At 36.4% G+C, this 13,393-nt stretch overlaps 1 protein-coding gene across 2 annotated transcripts in view; it reads right to left on the reverse strand.

Annotated features, from left to right (window-relative positions):
• Positions 1-243: 243 nt before the first annotated feature.
• RBM25 (RNA binding motif protein 25) overlaps positions 244-13,393 on the reverse strand; it is a 34,302-nt gene continuing 21,152 nt past the window's right edge. For both annotated transcript variants that reach the window (XM_074909638.1, XM_074909637.1), the window contains 10 exons: positions 10,784-11,064; positions 9,693-9,909; positions 9,292-9,381; positions 7,617-7,690; positions 6,733-6,883; positions 6,056-6,380; positions 4,751-5,025; positions 4,215-4,313; positions 2,893-2,940; positions 244-1,796 (listed from right to left, as the gene is read on the reverse strand). In XM_074909638.1, coding sequence (XP_074765739.1) covers positions 1,704-1,796; positions 2,893-2,940; positions 4,215-4,313; positions 4,751-5,025; positions 6,056-6,380; positions 6,733-6,883; positions 7,617-7,690; positions 9,292-9,381; positions 9,693-9,909; positions 10,784-11,064 — 1,653 coding nt within the window. In that variant the 3' untranslated portion in view covers positions 244-1,703. The remainder of the gene's footprint in view (positions 1,797-2,892; positions 2,941-4,214; positions 4,314-4,750; positions 5,026-6,055; positions 6,381-6,732; positions 6,884-7,616; positions 7,691-9,291; positions 9,382-9,692; positions 9,910-10,783; positions 11,065-13,393) is intronic.

Raw genomic sequence — 13,393 nt, forward strand, 5'->3', positions numbered from 1 at the left:
ATAACATCTGAGCATTACACTTCAAGTTAGAAAAATAATGTTTTGTGGTGTGTAGTATTACAGGAATGAGAAAGAACATACTGGGATCACATCTGTATTTGCAGGCTTCTAGTCACCTGACAAAGCAGGAGGTAGTTTTAAAAAACCCCAACCCCTAATTTGGGAACACTTGTTGATTCAGAAAGCAGTGTTAAATATAATTAGCATGCTGCACAAGACTCCAAAAGAATGTCAGCCCTTAAATCAAATATATACATTTTTAATATCTGAAATATTTACATGGTGGAACCTTTACACGATCCCGTTTGTTAAGAACAGTGTTTTCAAGTGTCCTCTCCAGATACAAAGAACTAGTAACTCAAGGTCACAGTTATGTTTTCTGAACAGGTCAACCTGTATCCTTCAGTTAAATACAATATAGAGATACTGGAACACCTTTACTTAAATTGTTTTCTATTAAGAATTGTGTTTAAAAATTAAAAATGTTTTTGAGACAGTTTGCTCCCTGGAACACAGTCCTCCTGCAGTCAAAACAGTTCATAGCACATTATCGATTTGTCTTCTTACCCAGGTATGAGATAAAAATGCAGTTTACAGTACATCTCATCATTTATACCATATCAGCCTATTTATAAAAACCCATACAAACAAGGCAGGAAAATATCACCCTCTTTTTGTGGACAATAAACTGCTTACAGTAGAAAACAAAAGTAGGGGCCAGTTTAACAATATGGATAAAAACAAGACTTCTGCTTTGTTTGAAATCTTACAGTTTAGTTTTTGTCAACTGCTATGGTCAGTTACATCCAAACAGTTTTTTTTTTTCTAAATACTAAAAAAATGTTTTTAAAAATAATTTCTTTAAAAAAAAATGCATCTGATTGTTTTGAAGACAGAAGGGATAGTAGGGAAGGGCTAAAGTGAAATTGAGCAGAAGATACCCTAGGTTTTTATTTTTTAAAAAATTACTGAATCGAAGTCCTGCTCTTGTTTTAACTGAGCAAAGAATAAAAAAATTCCTGCAATTTGCACTTTCTAGGAAAGAAGCAGAGCATCTGCAAGAGAAGTTCCCAGCTTCATTAGTAATTCTAAATGGGCAACAATGTACCAAGACTACTGCTGGTTCACATCAGAATGAAAAATCTGAGGGAACTCCCTTTCCAGAGTCAGATGAGGGCACCAAATAACACAAAGCTGTTCTATGAAAGCAGCTCAAGTCACTTGTTTTTAAACTGTATTCTGATCATTCCTTAAATAAAAAGGGAGGGAGAGTATGCAAAAAACAAAAAGCACTTATAAATTTGCAGTAAAACAATTAGTCTTCATCTGTAATTGATATAGTTCCACATTAAGTGCAAATGTTTTGCAAAACAGGGGCTTTTTTTTTTTTCCTTAGTATTTACAAGAATCAGAGTAACATAACAAAGTTACCAGAGAGTGTGTACAGTAGCTGCAGCTTATAAAACATACCGGTAATTGTACCTTGTGAATTATAAAGAGAACCAATGCAGGATTCAGATAACTAACTGAGAAGGGTAAAGGGGGCCTCAGAGCAGAGGACAAAAAAAATTCACATTTTCTACATAAAAAAATACAGGTCTCAAGTCTCTGAGAACAGAGAAAATTCGAAGTCTTTGAGTGATGGGGGAAAAAAAAAAAAACCAACAAAATTGAAATGGAACCCTAGAAGCAAGGAGAGTGCTTTACTTCACTAGACCAATCTTCTTCGCTTCTGTCTCGTATATCAACAACCTCCACATTTTGACTATGAAAACTTCAGCTTCTTCATCTAGTACCTGTAGGAAATACACATTTTATCGATTATTTTTTAGATTAGGCATTCCAGCTATAAAGACTAATTCTAGATACATCAGAACCACAAAGTGGAGGTAGTGTAATCCAAGTTAAGCCTTTGAGGGAGGCACTGGATAAAACTTAAGTGAATTTGTCCATTCTGCATTTATCACCTGACTTGACTAGGCTCTGATTATATACTTGTATAATGCAGCTGTTGAGCACTAAGGATATCAATATCCTAGTCTCCAAAAGTGGCTTGGGAAGAGGCAGAGAAATGGCAAGCTTGGGAAGAATGTGAGAACAAACACATGTGGTACTTTCCCTTAGTTCTCTCCTAGTGTCTGCTCATTTTCAGCATGGAACTTCTTCGGATATTTACTAGATAATCTCTCAGTGCATTTCTCTTCCTTGAACTTATTATCCAGGCTTTTAATGAATCCATGCAAACTTTTAGCATGCACAACATCTCTTAGGAAGTTCCCCAAGTCACCTACTACTCACACCAAGAACAACCTACTAATTTTGGCTATAAATCTGGCTCCTCCCAACTTTGCCTCCAAGTTTCCTTATTGGAAGAGAGTCAATAATCAGTTTTAATTCACCTTTCAGTGTATGAAAACATAGTGAAACATTATTTCATAAAATTTCTCTTTTCCAACACCAGGCAAAAAAGAGCTTTTACTCTTCTAGAGAAAATTATGCTTTGCTCATCAATTAAACAGACCCATTAAACCACTAATTATAAAAATCTAGTTACAAGAATAAGAAGGGATAAAAGTTTATATTTCTGATGCAGTTCTGTTATTGTTGATTCTTACCTCTACTGTGAGGGACAGAATCTTTGTTCCACATTTCTGAATACTGAGAAATTCTGAACAGGGATCAGTAATTTCTACCTAGATGCTGTAACTGCAACATCATGCCTGTGCTAGCATGATCTGTTTAACCAAAACAGGTTTCATATCTAATGCATGTTTTCTATATATGTTCTATGAATGCCAAATATTTCTGTTACGGACTCCTACTGTTTCTCAGAATTGACTATTAGCTTCAGTATAATGTAGAAGGTGTATCAGTTACACAATTTCTGCTTACCATGGCAACATCATCCAATATGCTCTGTGGTGAGCTGTGAGCCATAACCTGAAAGAAACAAATGTTTTTAGACTGAAAACTTGAAGTAAACCATATAAACATATTTGGACAAAACCCAGTTACTTCTCAACGATTTGGAATGTTTTGCACATGCAAAAAGTATTTGCAGTTCATTAGTTCCCAGTATTAGCCAGGGCAATAATTAGTATTAAACCACATGAGATTCCATCATAGTGAGTGTGGTTTACAGCTAGTTACTGAGGAACAAATTCCAGGAAGCTCCAGAGATTCAACAGGTCTTGTATTTGCTGGTTATTTTTGCATCTCCAATTAAGCTCTCCTAATTTAAGGAATAAGGTCCCCTTCCTTCAACAATGAATTCCTAAAGAAGACAAAGGCAAAATTCTCCCTGTATCACTCTTCATAACTGAATTTTCTATGTGCCTGTTAAGTTTCCAATTCTTTTCAGGACCAGAAAATGTCATTTTAAAAAAAAAAATAAAATTTAAACTTAATAAATATTCAACCTCTGTTTTTCACTTTCTACTAACCACCTGTGCCACAAAACTATCACTTGCTTTGCTTCTCCTACAGTAGCCCTAAAAGATAAAATGAGAATAGCCATTATGAATGCAAGTACCATGAAAGCTAAAAAGTTTTTGAAATTCCCTATTGATGAAAAGCCATAGAGTTGTCATGACAGATTTAAAAAGGCAAGTTATTAGAATTTAGTTTGTAAGATGGAAGAAGCTACAAAGAGTTTAGTTTAAAGAAGTCATGCAACAGCTAAAAGGTACAGCATTAGAAGTCATTCTGCTAACTCTAAAACCTTGGTATTTGCTTACCACTAAAGAAACAACAACATCTAAAAAGCTTCTTAAGAAGTTAATCTAGTTAATCCAAAGACATACATAAAAATCAAGCTACTGGCTTTTTTTCCTGAAATCACACAAATCCTGTTTTTCAATTAAAATTGTTAATGGCCAATGAGATATTAACTCTGAAATCTAACGATAAAACTATCAGATAAAACAGCTGCTCTTTCCAACTGCTCATTTCTTTATCCAGTTCCACGTGTTTATCTAACAGATAACAGAGAGCATCTACCATGCACATATTGTGCATAAGCATGAAAGGAAGTAACTTGTAAAACATCAGAATACATATTGATTCCAAGTACACCAACTGTCTCGGATGATCAATATAACAGATTACAGAGAAGCTAAGAACAGACTGCCTTCAAATACAGATACTGCAGTCATTGCTGCAGCTTAGATAGGGATCAAAACCCAGACTTCACAAAGGAAGTGGAAGATATTAACCTTAGAACAAACAAAGTCAACTAGCGTGGCTTCTTCTTCACCAATATATTCTATTATTTTCTTGTTGATCCATGGTCTAATTCGACGTTCCATTAGTGTCTAGAAAAAGAAAAAAAAAACACAACACCATAATTTCCATAAATTTTACTGTCTTGAAACAATACTGCCAGATAGGCAGCTAGAAGACCCAAACAACTATTTAGCAGAAGATACATTTTGCTATCAATGAGATAACCCATAGCGATTTGGCAACTCCAAGTATTTCTGACTGCCATTCCAATGTGTTTCTACAGGATCTTTTTTTCCCCCTTCCATACAACTGCTAAACAATTTGTAGCAACAATTCAGGAGAGATCAAACAAAAATAAGCACGCATATTTCAGAGTAAGTACTAGATATGGACAAGGAATACAGTACTCAGGTTTGATTCCGTTTGACGATGATGCTCCAATTCACTGAGGTTCCAGGAACATTGTTTTTCTATTCTACTAGAAAAATCATGCTTTTGTGTGAATGGTTAAAAGAAATCAACTTACTGAATCCACAATTGACCAATCAAGAGGATAAGCAAAGAGCTCTGGTTTCGCTGTGGGAATCTTCTCAATGAGACTCTTAATATGTTTGCGTTTTTCTTCTGTATTGACACTGCCTTTGATATTGCTTTTATCTTCTTCTCCATAATCCAGGGGAACAAGTTTCCTTTTCCGGGGCACATCATCACTGTCTTCGTCATCAAATTTATTGAAAACACTATCCACTGCAAGCTTCTTCCTTTTTACAGCATTGGGCTGATTAGGACTATTGCAGGCACCTACAACCCAAAAGGCAGAATAACATATTCATAAACGGCAATGGAAACTAGTTTGCTCTTCACATGTTTCTTGAGAAGTACCAGTCTGTATGTTACATAAGTGTCTGTGAATGCCTAGCATTAGTGTTTTAATCTCTCAAACTCTGTTATAAAAATGGCTAAACAGGTGAAGATCTCAGAGTTTGTTCAAGATTTTTGAAAAATAGGCTTGTCTTTCTCTGCCCTGAAACCAGTTAGCACCTTGCTGAGGGAGGACTATAACATGAGTTCATACCTTAGCAGAGGCAGAGCACAGGAGTGAAAGGCTGCAATGAATCTAGTTGTAGAAAAAGCATTAATCAGTTAGTCTAACACCATACAGCCTTTCTTCATACAAAATCTAACACAGTGTGAGTTCAAACTGCAGCCCCAGTATAATTTAATCAAAATAGTAAATAACAAATGCACAAACCTTCTGGAATACAAATACCCTTAGTGCTGCTGCTCAGAAAAAAGTTTTTTTTAAAAACACCACGAAATAAGTACTGAGGATCTCTACACTCATGTTCCATTCACAATTGTCATCAATTCATTGTGTTATTCTAAGAGGAAAGAAAAATATTCTAATTTTCAGTTTTCCTCTTTTAAAAGAGTCTTTGTAAATAAACCTAAGAACTATCTACGGCTTAAATCTAACATATACTTACATCAATGAAAAGCAGCAATGAGCTTTAAAAGAGATATTTAGAGATTATTAAGATGAAAAAGCATGTGGAAATAACTAATTCCAGCTCAGAGCATTCCTAAAAAAATTAAGCCTTGAGGATGCCAAACCTTCTGTCCCTTTTTCCCCCTCCAGATTTTGGAAGAAGAGAGATCTACAAAAAAAATTATCATCTGGATAGGAGAATCAAGCACAGCATCTGGATAACAAGTGCTTGACATAAGTATGTCAAAACATACAATATATTTGGTAAACTGCATGGCTACTCAGCTTGGCATTTTTTCAGCTCATCCCATATGGAACATTAAAAAGAAAATGTAAACTTGCCCAATTTGAGGCTAAGTCCTATTTTGGGCCGATGCTCCTCCGGCTGCTGTTGATCAGGTGAATTTTCATGAGGGATAATAATGCCACAGGGAGATTCATCACCGGGTGTGTTAGGAGTTGCATTTCCACTAGCAGAAGAAACAGATGGGGCAGAACTGATGGGTCGTAAAGTTGGTTTAAGGCAGGGCTTTTGTTCAGGCTCCTCCTCCTCTTCCTCTGGCTCTTCTCTTTTTTCCTCTTTTTCTGCCTTTTCTTCCTCTTCCTCCTCAGACTCTGGCTCTTGTTTTATTTGTGGCTGCCTACGCCGCTCAGCCTCCTGCTCCATCTACATGAAACAGGCAATTAGCAAAAAAGAAGCTTTTTCAAAACCAGCACTGTTTGAAAAGAATATAAAGATCCTCTGTTTCCTAAAGAAGTCTCTTAGTCAAGAATAAATACATGAAACTACTGCCATTATAATCAGAAATACCGATTAATTCAAATTAATTTTCAAACTCCATCCAAACATAGATCTGGAAAGTTACTTTTTGTTTCCAGTGTTCTTACTGCATATCTGGACTTCTTTTTAAGAAAAAGTCAACAGAGCAAATATTAACTATCAAATCTCTTACACAGTTTTGCTCAGTACCACCAGAATACCAAAGGCTCTTTTTCCCGTCAGACCAAGAGCTACTTACCCTCTGGAGTTCTGCGTCTGGATCTGGGTGTCCTTCTGCCAGAAGGCGCTGCCTAATTTCTTCTAATTCTTCCTTCTCCCTTTTCCTATCCCGTTCATCTGCTTCCATCTCTTTCTCCCTGTCTCGTAGCCTCTTCTGAAGAGCACTACCCCTATAAAACATACGGATTTTGTACTTCAAAGAATGTTCCAATGAGAACCTTGTACCACAATACAAGAGATACCTGATCTGTATCAGGTATCTTCCACTAAATGAAAATAAAATTTGTAAGAGCATCTGGTGTCCTCTAGTTTTGTAACAGAAGAATCTAAGATACCAGTTCTCAACCTTACTATACAGAATCTTCCCCAGAACATTAAAAAAACGTAGACAACATGACTGCCAATCTTTTTAGAAAAAGAATCAAATTATTTCATAGGTTTTTACTTGACAAGAACCAGTTTTGCTAAACCAGTTTGATGCAAATTTTAATTAGTCTCATGCTGAAGGATCTTTCCCATCCTTTACAGAGTTAACAAGCTCGTTCTTCATGCAATTTAGAGCTTCCTTGTAGTGAACTGTTTACAGGCATGCTTGATCCCTTCTCCCTGCCTCCACCACCTTATTTTGGCATTACACTGACATCTGCTCCACCTCACCCACAAGATAAGTGATAGGAAGGAGCAGCTACTCCCAAGTATTAACCAAGTAGCAGTAAGGAGTTTCCCTTTTCCCTCTTGCACTTACTTATCAAGTGACACCAAAATAATTTAGATAATTATATAACCCTCACATCGATACATAATCAGTCAAAGAAACTCCATCAGCCTCTGCCAACAAACCCCACAATTGTGTTAAAATTAACAATGACAATTTTATTGTTAGGAATCAATACAAAGACATACCTGTAATATTTTGGATCATCTCTGTCATCATCATAATCTTCTAAGAACTCTTTTAACCGTTTGGCTTCTTTTGCCTGCAAGAAATTGAAATATAAGTGATGTTATGATTTCTGGTTTTCTTTCCAATAATTTAAAATTTAGTAATATTATTAGTAAGTTAATTTTCTACCGTGCTTCAAACTGAAAATATGGAGTTTCCTAGACAGAAATTGGTAAGGTTTTGGAATTGTATCAACTTCCAGGGATCTGTCACATGTTCAACACCAGATACTACATCCATTAGGTCCACTGGGATCATGTCTCTGATTTGCAGCCTACTGTTCCATTATTAGCATTTCAAAGTGTTTTTAAATGTTACACACACCCCTTTTTTTTTTTTTTTTTTCTCCTTACATCACAAAAGAAGAGGACCAAAGTTCCCGTTCTTCAAATCTATAAGTCTGGCACTGGATATTTTAACATGGCATCTTAAGCGTATTTTATCAGTACTGTTTTGTTTCAAGAGCTGTGCTTTTTAAAAAAGATTTAGTTAATGCACAGAAACAAATTTACTGGATACTTCCAGGATAAGCACTCTCCTGCTGTGTTACTAATCCAAACCACGTGGCACCGTATTAATGCACAGGTCTAAAACTGAAGGGGGTGAGGGTGATAAAGAGGACTAAAATGAAAAATTAAAAAAGAAAGCAGTTCTTTAAGGAGAATATAAATTAGGACATTCTAACCTGTATCAAAACAGTATCTTTAAACCAACAGTAAGATACTTCTATGCTAATGACAAGAAACAAATTACGATTATGGTTGTAAATGCACCATGAAATAACACTGCTCTCTGTAACCGTCATCTATAGCCAGCATCCAGGATCATGAATAGAAAATATCCTTGAGTTAAACATCTCCCTCAAGCATTTAGGGAAAATTAGATTTCACATAAACAATGTATTTTCTAATTATCTTCCTTTTTTTTTTTTTTTTTTTTCTTTCCTGCATCTCTTTGCATATTTTGTTTTGAAGCAATTCCCAATGCATCTCCTGCCTAGAACTCTCTAGCATCTTCTCTCCCTTCTCTGGGAGAATTATGAAGTGATCATAATTTAAAATAACTTTTTTGACTTCAGCACAAAAATATGATATTACAGAAGACTCTATCTTTCAAATGTGTCTTTTCAGACAAAACTTCAAAGTGTTACATTGACAACTGTGGTAATTTCACAACTAATGAACTAAATACACATTTACGAAGTGCTAGATATATTATAGAATACCGTATTACATATTATAGGAGGTTCAGACACATGAGCCAGTTAGAGGTAAAAAGACTGGTCTAGTTCCACCTGTATGACATAGAACATGTTGTAGGTTTTGCTACAAACCTGACACAAACACAGGTAACAGATATAATAGTGCACGACCAAACCACAGTATTTTGCAACTGCCTCCTACTTCTTTCGCCTTCACAAAACCAAGACACTAGGCTTTGTTTTCCAGACTCTCAATAGTACTCCCACTTATTAGACATCATCTATTTCAAGTCTATTAACTTTTTTTTTTTTAATAAAAACATACATGGTGTTTATACAAAATGAGAGCTCTACCACTATCCATAAAGAGAGCAGTAGAATGTTCCATTCTAAATTGGAACCAAAGAACAAGCAGGAAAAATTACAAGCCTTACCATTTCCCTCCTCCTTTCTTCTTCCCTTTCAGCCTCCTTTTCATATTCTCGACTCTTTTTCCGTTCCCTGATTTCCCAGTTCTTAAGACGCTACAACAGAAGAAAAAAAACACATACTCCAATCTCAGGAACGTTAAGAACAGTGCTACTACTCTGAAGTTAGTTTGGATTATTGTTTAAAATCAAGTGCATTAAAACTAAGCAAATTATTTGTTTATAATTTAAAACACTGGAATAAGAAGTCCAAAGTTTTTCTGACAGCGACTTAAATATTCTGCTCCAACTGATGTAGGGAAAGGATTAAGAAAAGGAGAGGGAGAAGGAATGATGTATTTTATAGAAGACTTATCACCCCTCAGAAACAATTTTCTCCTTAAGGAACCCTAGAAATCCCAACCCACCTCTTGATATGCAGCTTCTTTTTCCCGCAGTTTCCTCTCTAGTTTTCGGCGTTCATAGGCTTCTTCTTCATCTTCTTCTCGGTCTCTCTTCTTATCCTTCTCCCGTTCCCGTTCCCGCTCGCGTTCTCTTTCCCTCTCCCGCTCGCGTTCTCTTTCCCTCTCCCGCTCGCGTTCTCTTTCCCTCTCCCGCTCGCGTTCCCTGTCTCTGCTTTTTTCTCTGAAGGAAGAAAAAAGTCCAAAGTTAATTACAGAGGCTTCCTCTCCACTCAAAATGATTTAACTTCAAATGCATAATGCAGTATTTATACCATCTTGCAAGTTATTCTTCTGCAATGGTACAAGATCATTAGCTAATCTAGCAATGGACATAAATCAGTATGTCTAATATATTCAAAAACCCATTTACCTAAAAGTAGTTGTTTGAGTACTAAACATTATATAGTGGTATCTACAGAAGAAGCATGAGCACATGGCAATTCTTATCAGGCTGTGTTAGGAGCTCTCCATGTATAAATGAAAGCTAAAAAGCCCACAAATAAAGGGTATACTTAATAAATTCTTCAAGTTTACATGGCTTACAGACATCATGAACTCTACTGACAAGATGATTTAAAGTGAAACAGCTCCTTTTTTCTATGGTGAAGACGGAAAAAGCAGCAGCTAGAGGCCGACATGATTACTCACAGTTTAAGACTGAAAGAGGAATCCCCTTGCTTTTCCTTAAAAAAATCCACCCAAACAAACAAAAACCCACAACAAAAAGGATACCACAGACATAAGAGAACCTCAAGTAGGAATAAAGCTACCCATGAAAAAGTAAGAGAGATTTGAGCTAAAACCAGCATGCTTAAGTCATGCATGGGTGGCTGCTTACTGCATATTGCAGTCCTTACATCCCTGTGCTGTGGAGGGAATCAAGTATTCTTCCAATTTGTGCAAATACAACATTTTCTAAAATTTTTATTTCCTTTTTACTCTGATCTTCCAAAAGGACCATTCTCTTTCAAATGGCAGCTGATCTGCTGAACTATACACACTTAGTAAACAGCACTAGGAAAAACTGAAAAAAATTGCAACTCAAGTCCATTTACCTTGATCTGCTGCGATCCTTGTTGCGATCTGAACTCCTTTCACGATCTCTGTCACGATCTCGGTCTCGTTCGCGGTCTCTGTCTCGGTCCTTAGTTCGGTCTCGATCCCTATCTCGCTCTCGTTCACGCTCCCGTTCCTTCTCCTTCTCTCGTTCACGCTCCCTCTCTCTTTCACGCTCCCTCCTTTCTCGTTCACGCTCCCGTTCCCTTTCTCTTTCTCTGCGTTCTTTTTCAATTTCCTGTCTTTCTTTCTCCTTTTTGCCTTTTTCCTCCTCCAGTTTCTAAAAACCAACAAGAGAACTTTCATAGTTAATTCTGTAGTTATAGGAACTGGATATTCCCGGCGCAACACACAAGGCTGGTAATGGAAATACCAAAACCGCCATTGATTTTAAAATATTAAATAGGGTTTGGTGGGTATTTTTTGGAACTCATAAGTATGAAATCAAAATGCAGCAATCACAAGACTAAGTTTCGTGCAAAAGCATAGATCTACACAGACCAGCAATCTCCAACCTTAGCAGAGTAGGGCTGGCCTCGTATTGTAAGCTGACTAAACTGCACATACACAGTGCACTGCCAGTCATGATTCGGGTGGGCCACAAATTCCACTGACCCTATAAACCGCTTGAGTACAAGCAAAGCGAACTTCTAGCTGATAGAATTCTGTTCAACTAGGAAAATATATTTCAATGGAATGCTTACTGGGACAGTGAGTTGTTTCCCAAAAAGTCTTGGCAGACCAAAACCATCCTATATGAAAGCTTGGGTAAAGAAATTTATCCACTTACACGTGGTGCATGTGGTTAAACAGTGAAGAGAGCTGCACCCTTTCCCCTTTTCCCTCCCTAAAAAAGTTCTAACAATTAATTGGCAAGAACTGGACTCTGCAGAATGGAATCCTTAATTTCCACCACTGCAAGATGGAGAGAGTTAAAAAAAGGTTGGAAATAGCTCTTTTGAAACACAGAAACTAAAGGGTTACCTGCTACAGTTTTACTAAAAATTGTACAAAATTGCCACTTTTTTTTCAATAAGAAACAGTTCCTATGACCAGAATTCCTATAAGACAATAGAAAATACATCAACAGAATGATAGATAAATCCATCCTTGGAAGCAATTGTTATGTGTTAACTTACAGATGCTGTGCTAGGACATGGACCGCCAACACTGGATTAACCTTGCCTATAAGCTATGTTTCTGGGAGGAAGAGCAAGTACACGGTTCACAAATATACCAAATAACAACCAAATACACCAAATTTCAACCTGATGGATGCCAAAATACCACTTTTTTGAACAAATATTGAGCAGAATAAACAGATTTATCCCCTTTGGCTCCACGTTTACCACCACTGAAATGAAATTAAAAACTGGAACAATGAAACAGCATTTTCTCTGGTTTGCTTTTTTTTTTTTTTTTCTTTTCTTTTAAACAAAGCATTTAAGACAACTTTAAAAAGCAATCTTACCTGATAAATGTTGTTCTGCCACAGGCACAGGGACCAGAGAACCGACAAAGGATTACAGAAATAAAGCTAATTCACTAGTGATTAATGTATCCAGTGAAACTACACTGCATTGATAGCACAATACAGGCAAACCAGTGTTGGATACATTGAAATCACAAAAGGAAAAAGGGACTAAAAATGGTAGGAATTGGTAGAAAACTGGTATGAAAAAACAAAACTTAGATTCTACAATATACACTGGGCTGGAAACCAATTTCTAAAGGACTGTATTTTACAGGAGCTTTACAGTATTAAACCTCAGTACGGTCAGATGTTAAAATAGGCTGCCAACTTCCAAAATCCAACTTACCTCAAATTTCATATACTTTTAAAGAAAAGTTTACATACTGAAGTGGTTGATACTTACAGGTTATCTTAGATGTTCCAATAGAAATTTCTTTGGTTGAACTCCTGCTTTTTTGCCACTCTCAAAAACTTTGCTTGTGGTGAGATTTCTCAAGAGTGGGTTTGTTTTTGTTTTTTAATATATTCATACAAATTTAAATACACATACACACAAGTCTTGGTGTATTAGAATCCATTTTGTAGGACCAATTTCTTAAAATCCAATTGAAAAAATAAAGTGGTCTCTTTCATAATCAAGATCTGACCTCATCAACTTCTATCAGCCTAAATAAGAGGATCTGAAAGGGTAATGGGATGGGAACGCTATCAGATAAACTGAAGTAATGAACAGAAATGAACAGGTAGAATAATTATAAATCTTACCTTGAGCTCTCTTCAGACTCGTCCGTGCTGTAAATGGACGCCCCCTGCAATGCTGATACCCTGACAGTCTGTGGTTATTTTTTTATAAACTCATACCAAAAACATGCAAAGGTTCACTGTGCTCACTAGCCAGCTGCTAAAGATTCAACAGCCCCTTTTAAACATATCCAATATACACAATGAGTAGTTTCAGTTGATTTTTAATGTTAAGAAACCCAAAATAGCCCCCCCAATAATACAGATTAAAGGCAGTAAAATGCCCAACAGCTTCTGAAACAATGAAGCATGATTTTTGTTTGGTTGTTTTGTTGGTTGTTTTTTTGAAAAAAACTTATTACTTGTTTGCATCTTAGTACCAGTGACGACTTGG

The sequence above is a fragment of the Athene noctua genome, chromosome 6 (genome assembly GCF_965140245.1).
Source record: "Athene noctua chromosome 6, bAthNoc1.hap1.1, whole genome shotgun sequence".
In the NCBI taxonomy this organism is placed as follows: domain Eukaryota; kingdom Metazoa; phylum Chordata; class Aves; order Strigiformes; family Strigidae; genus Athene; species Athene noctua.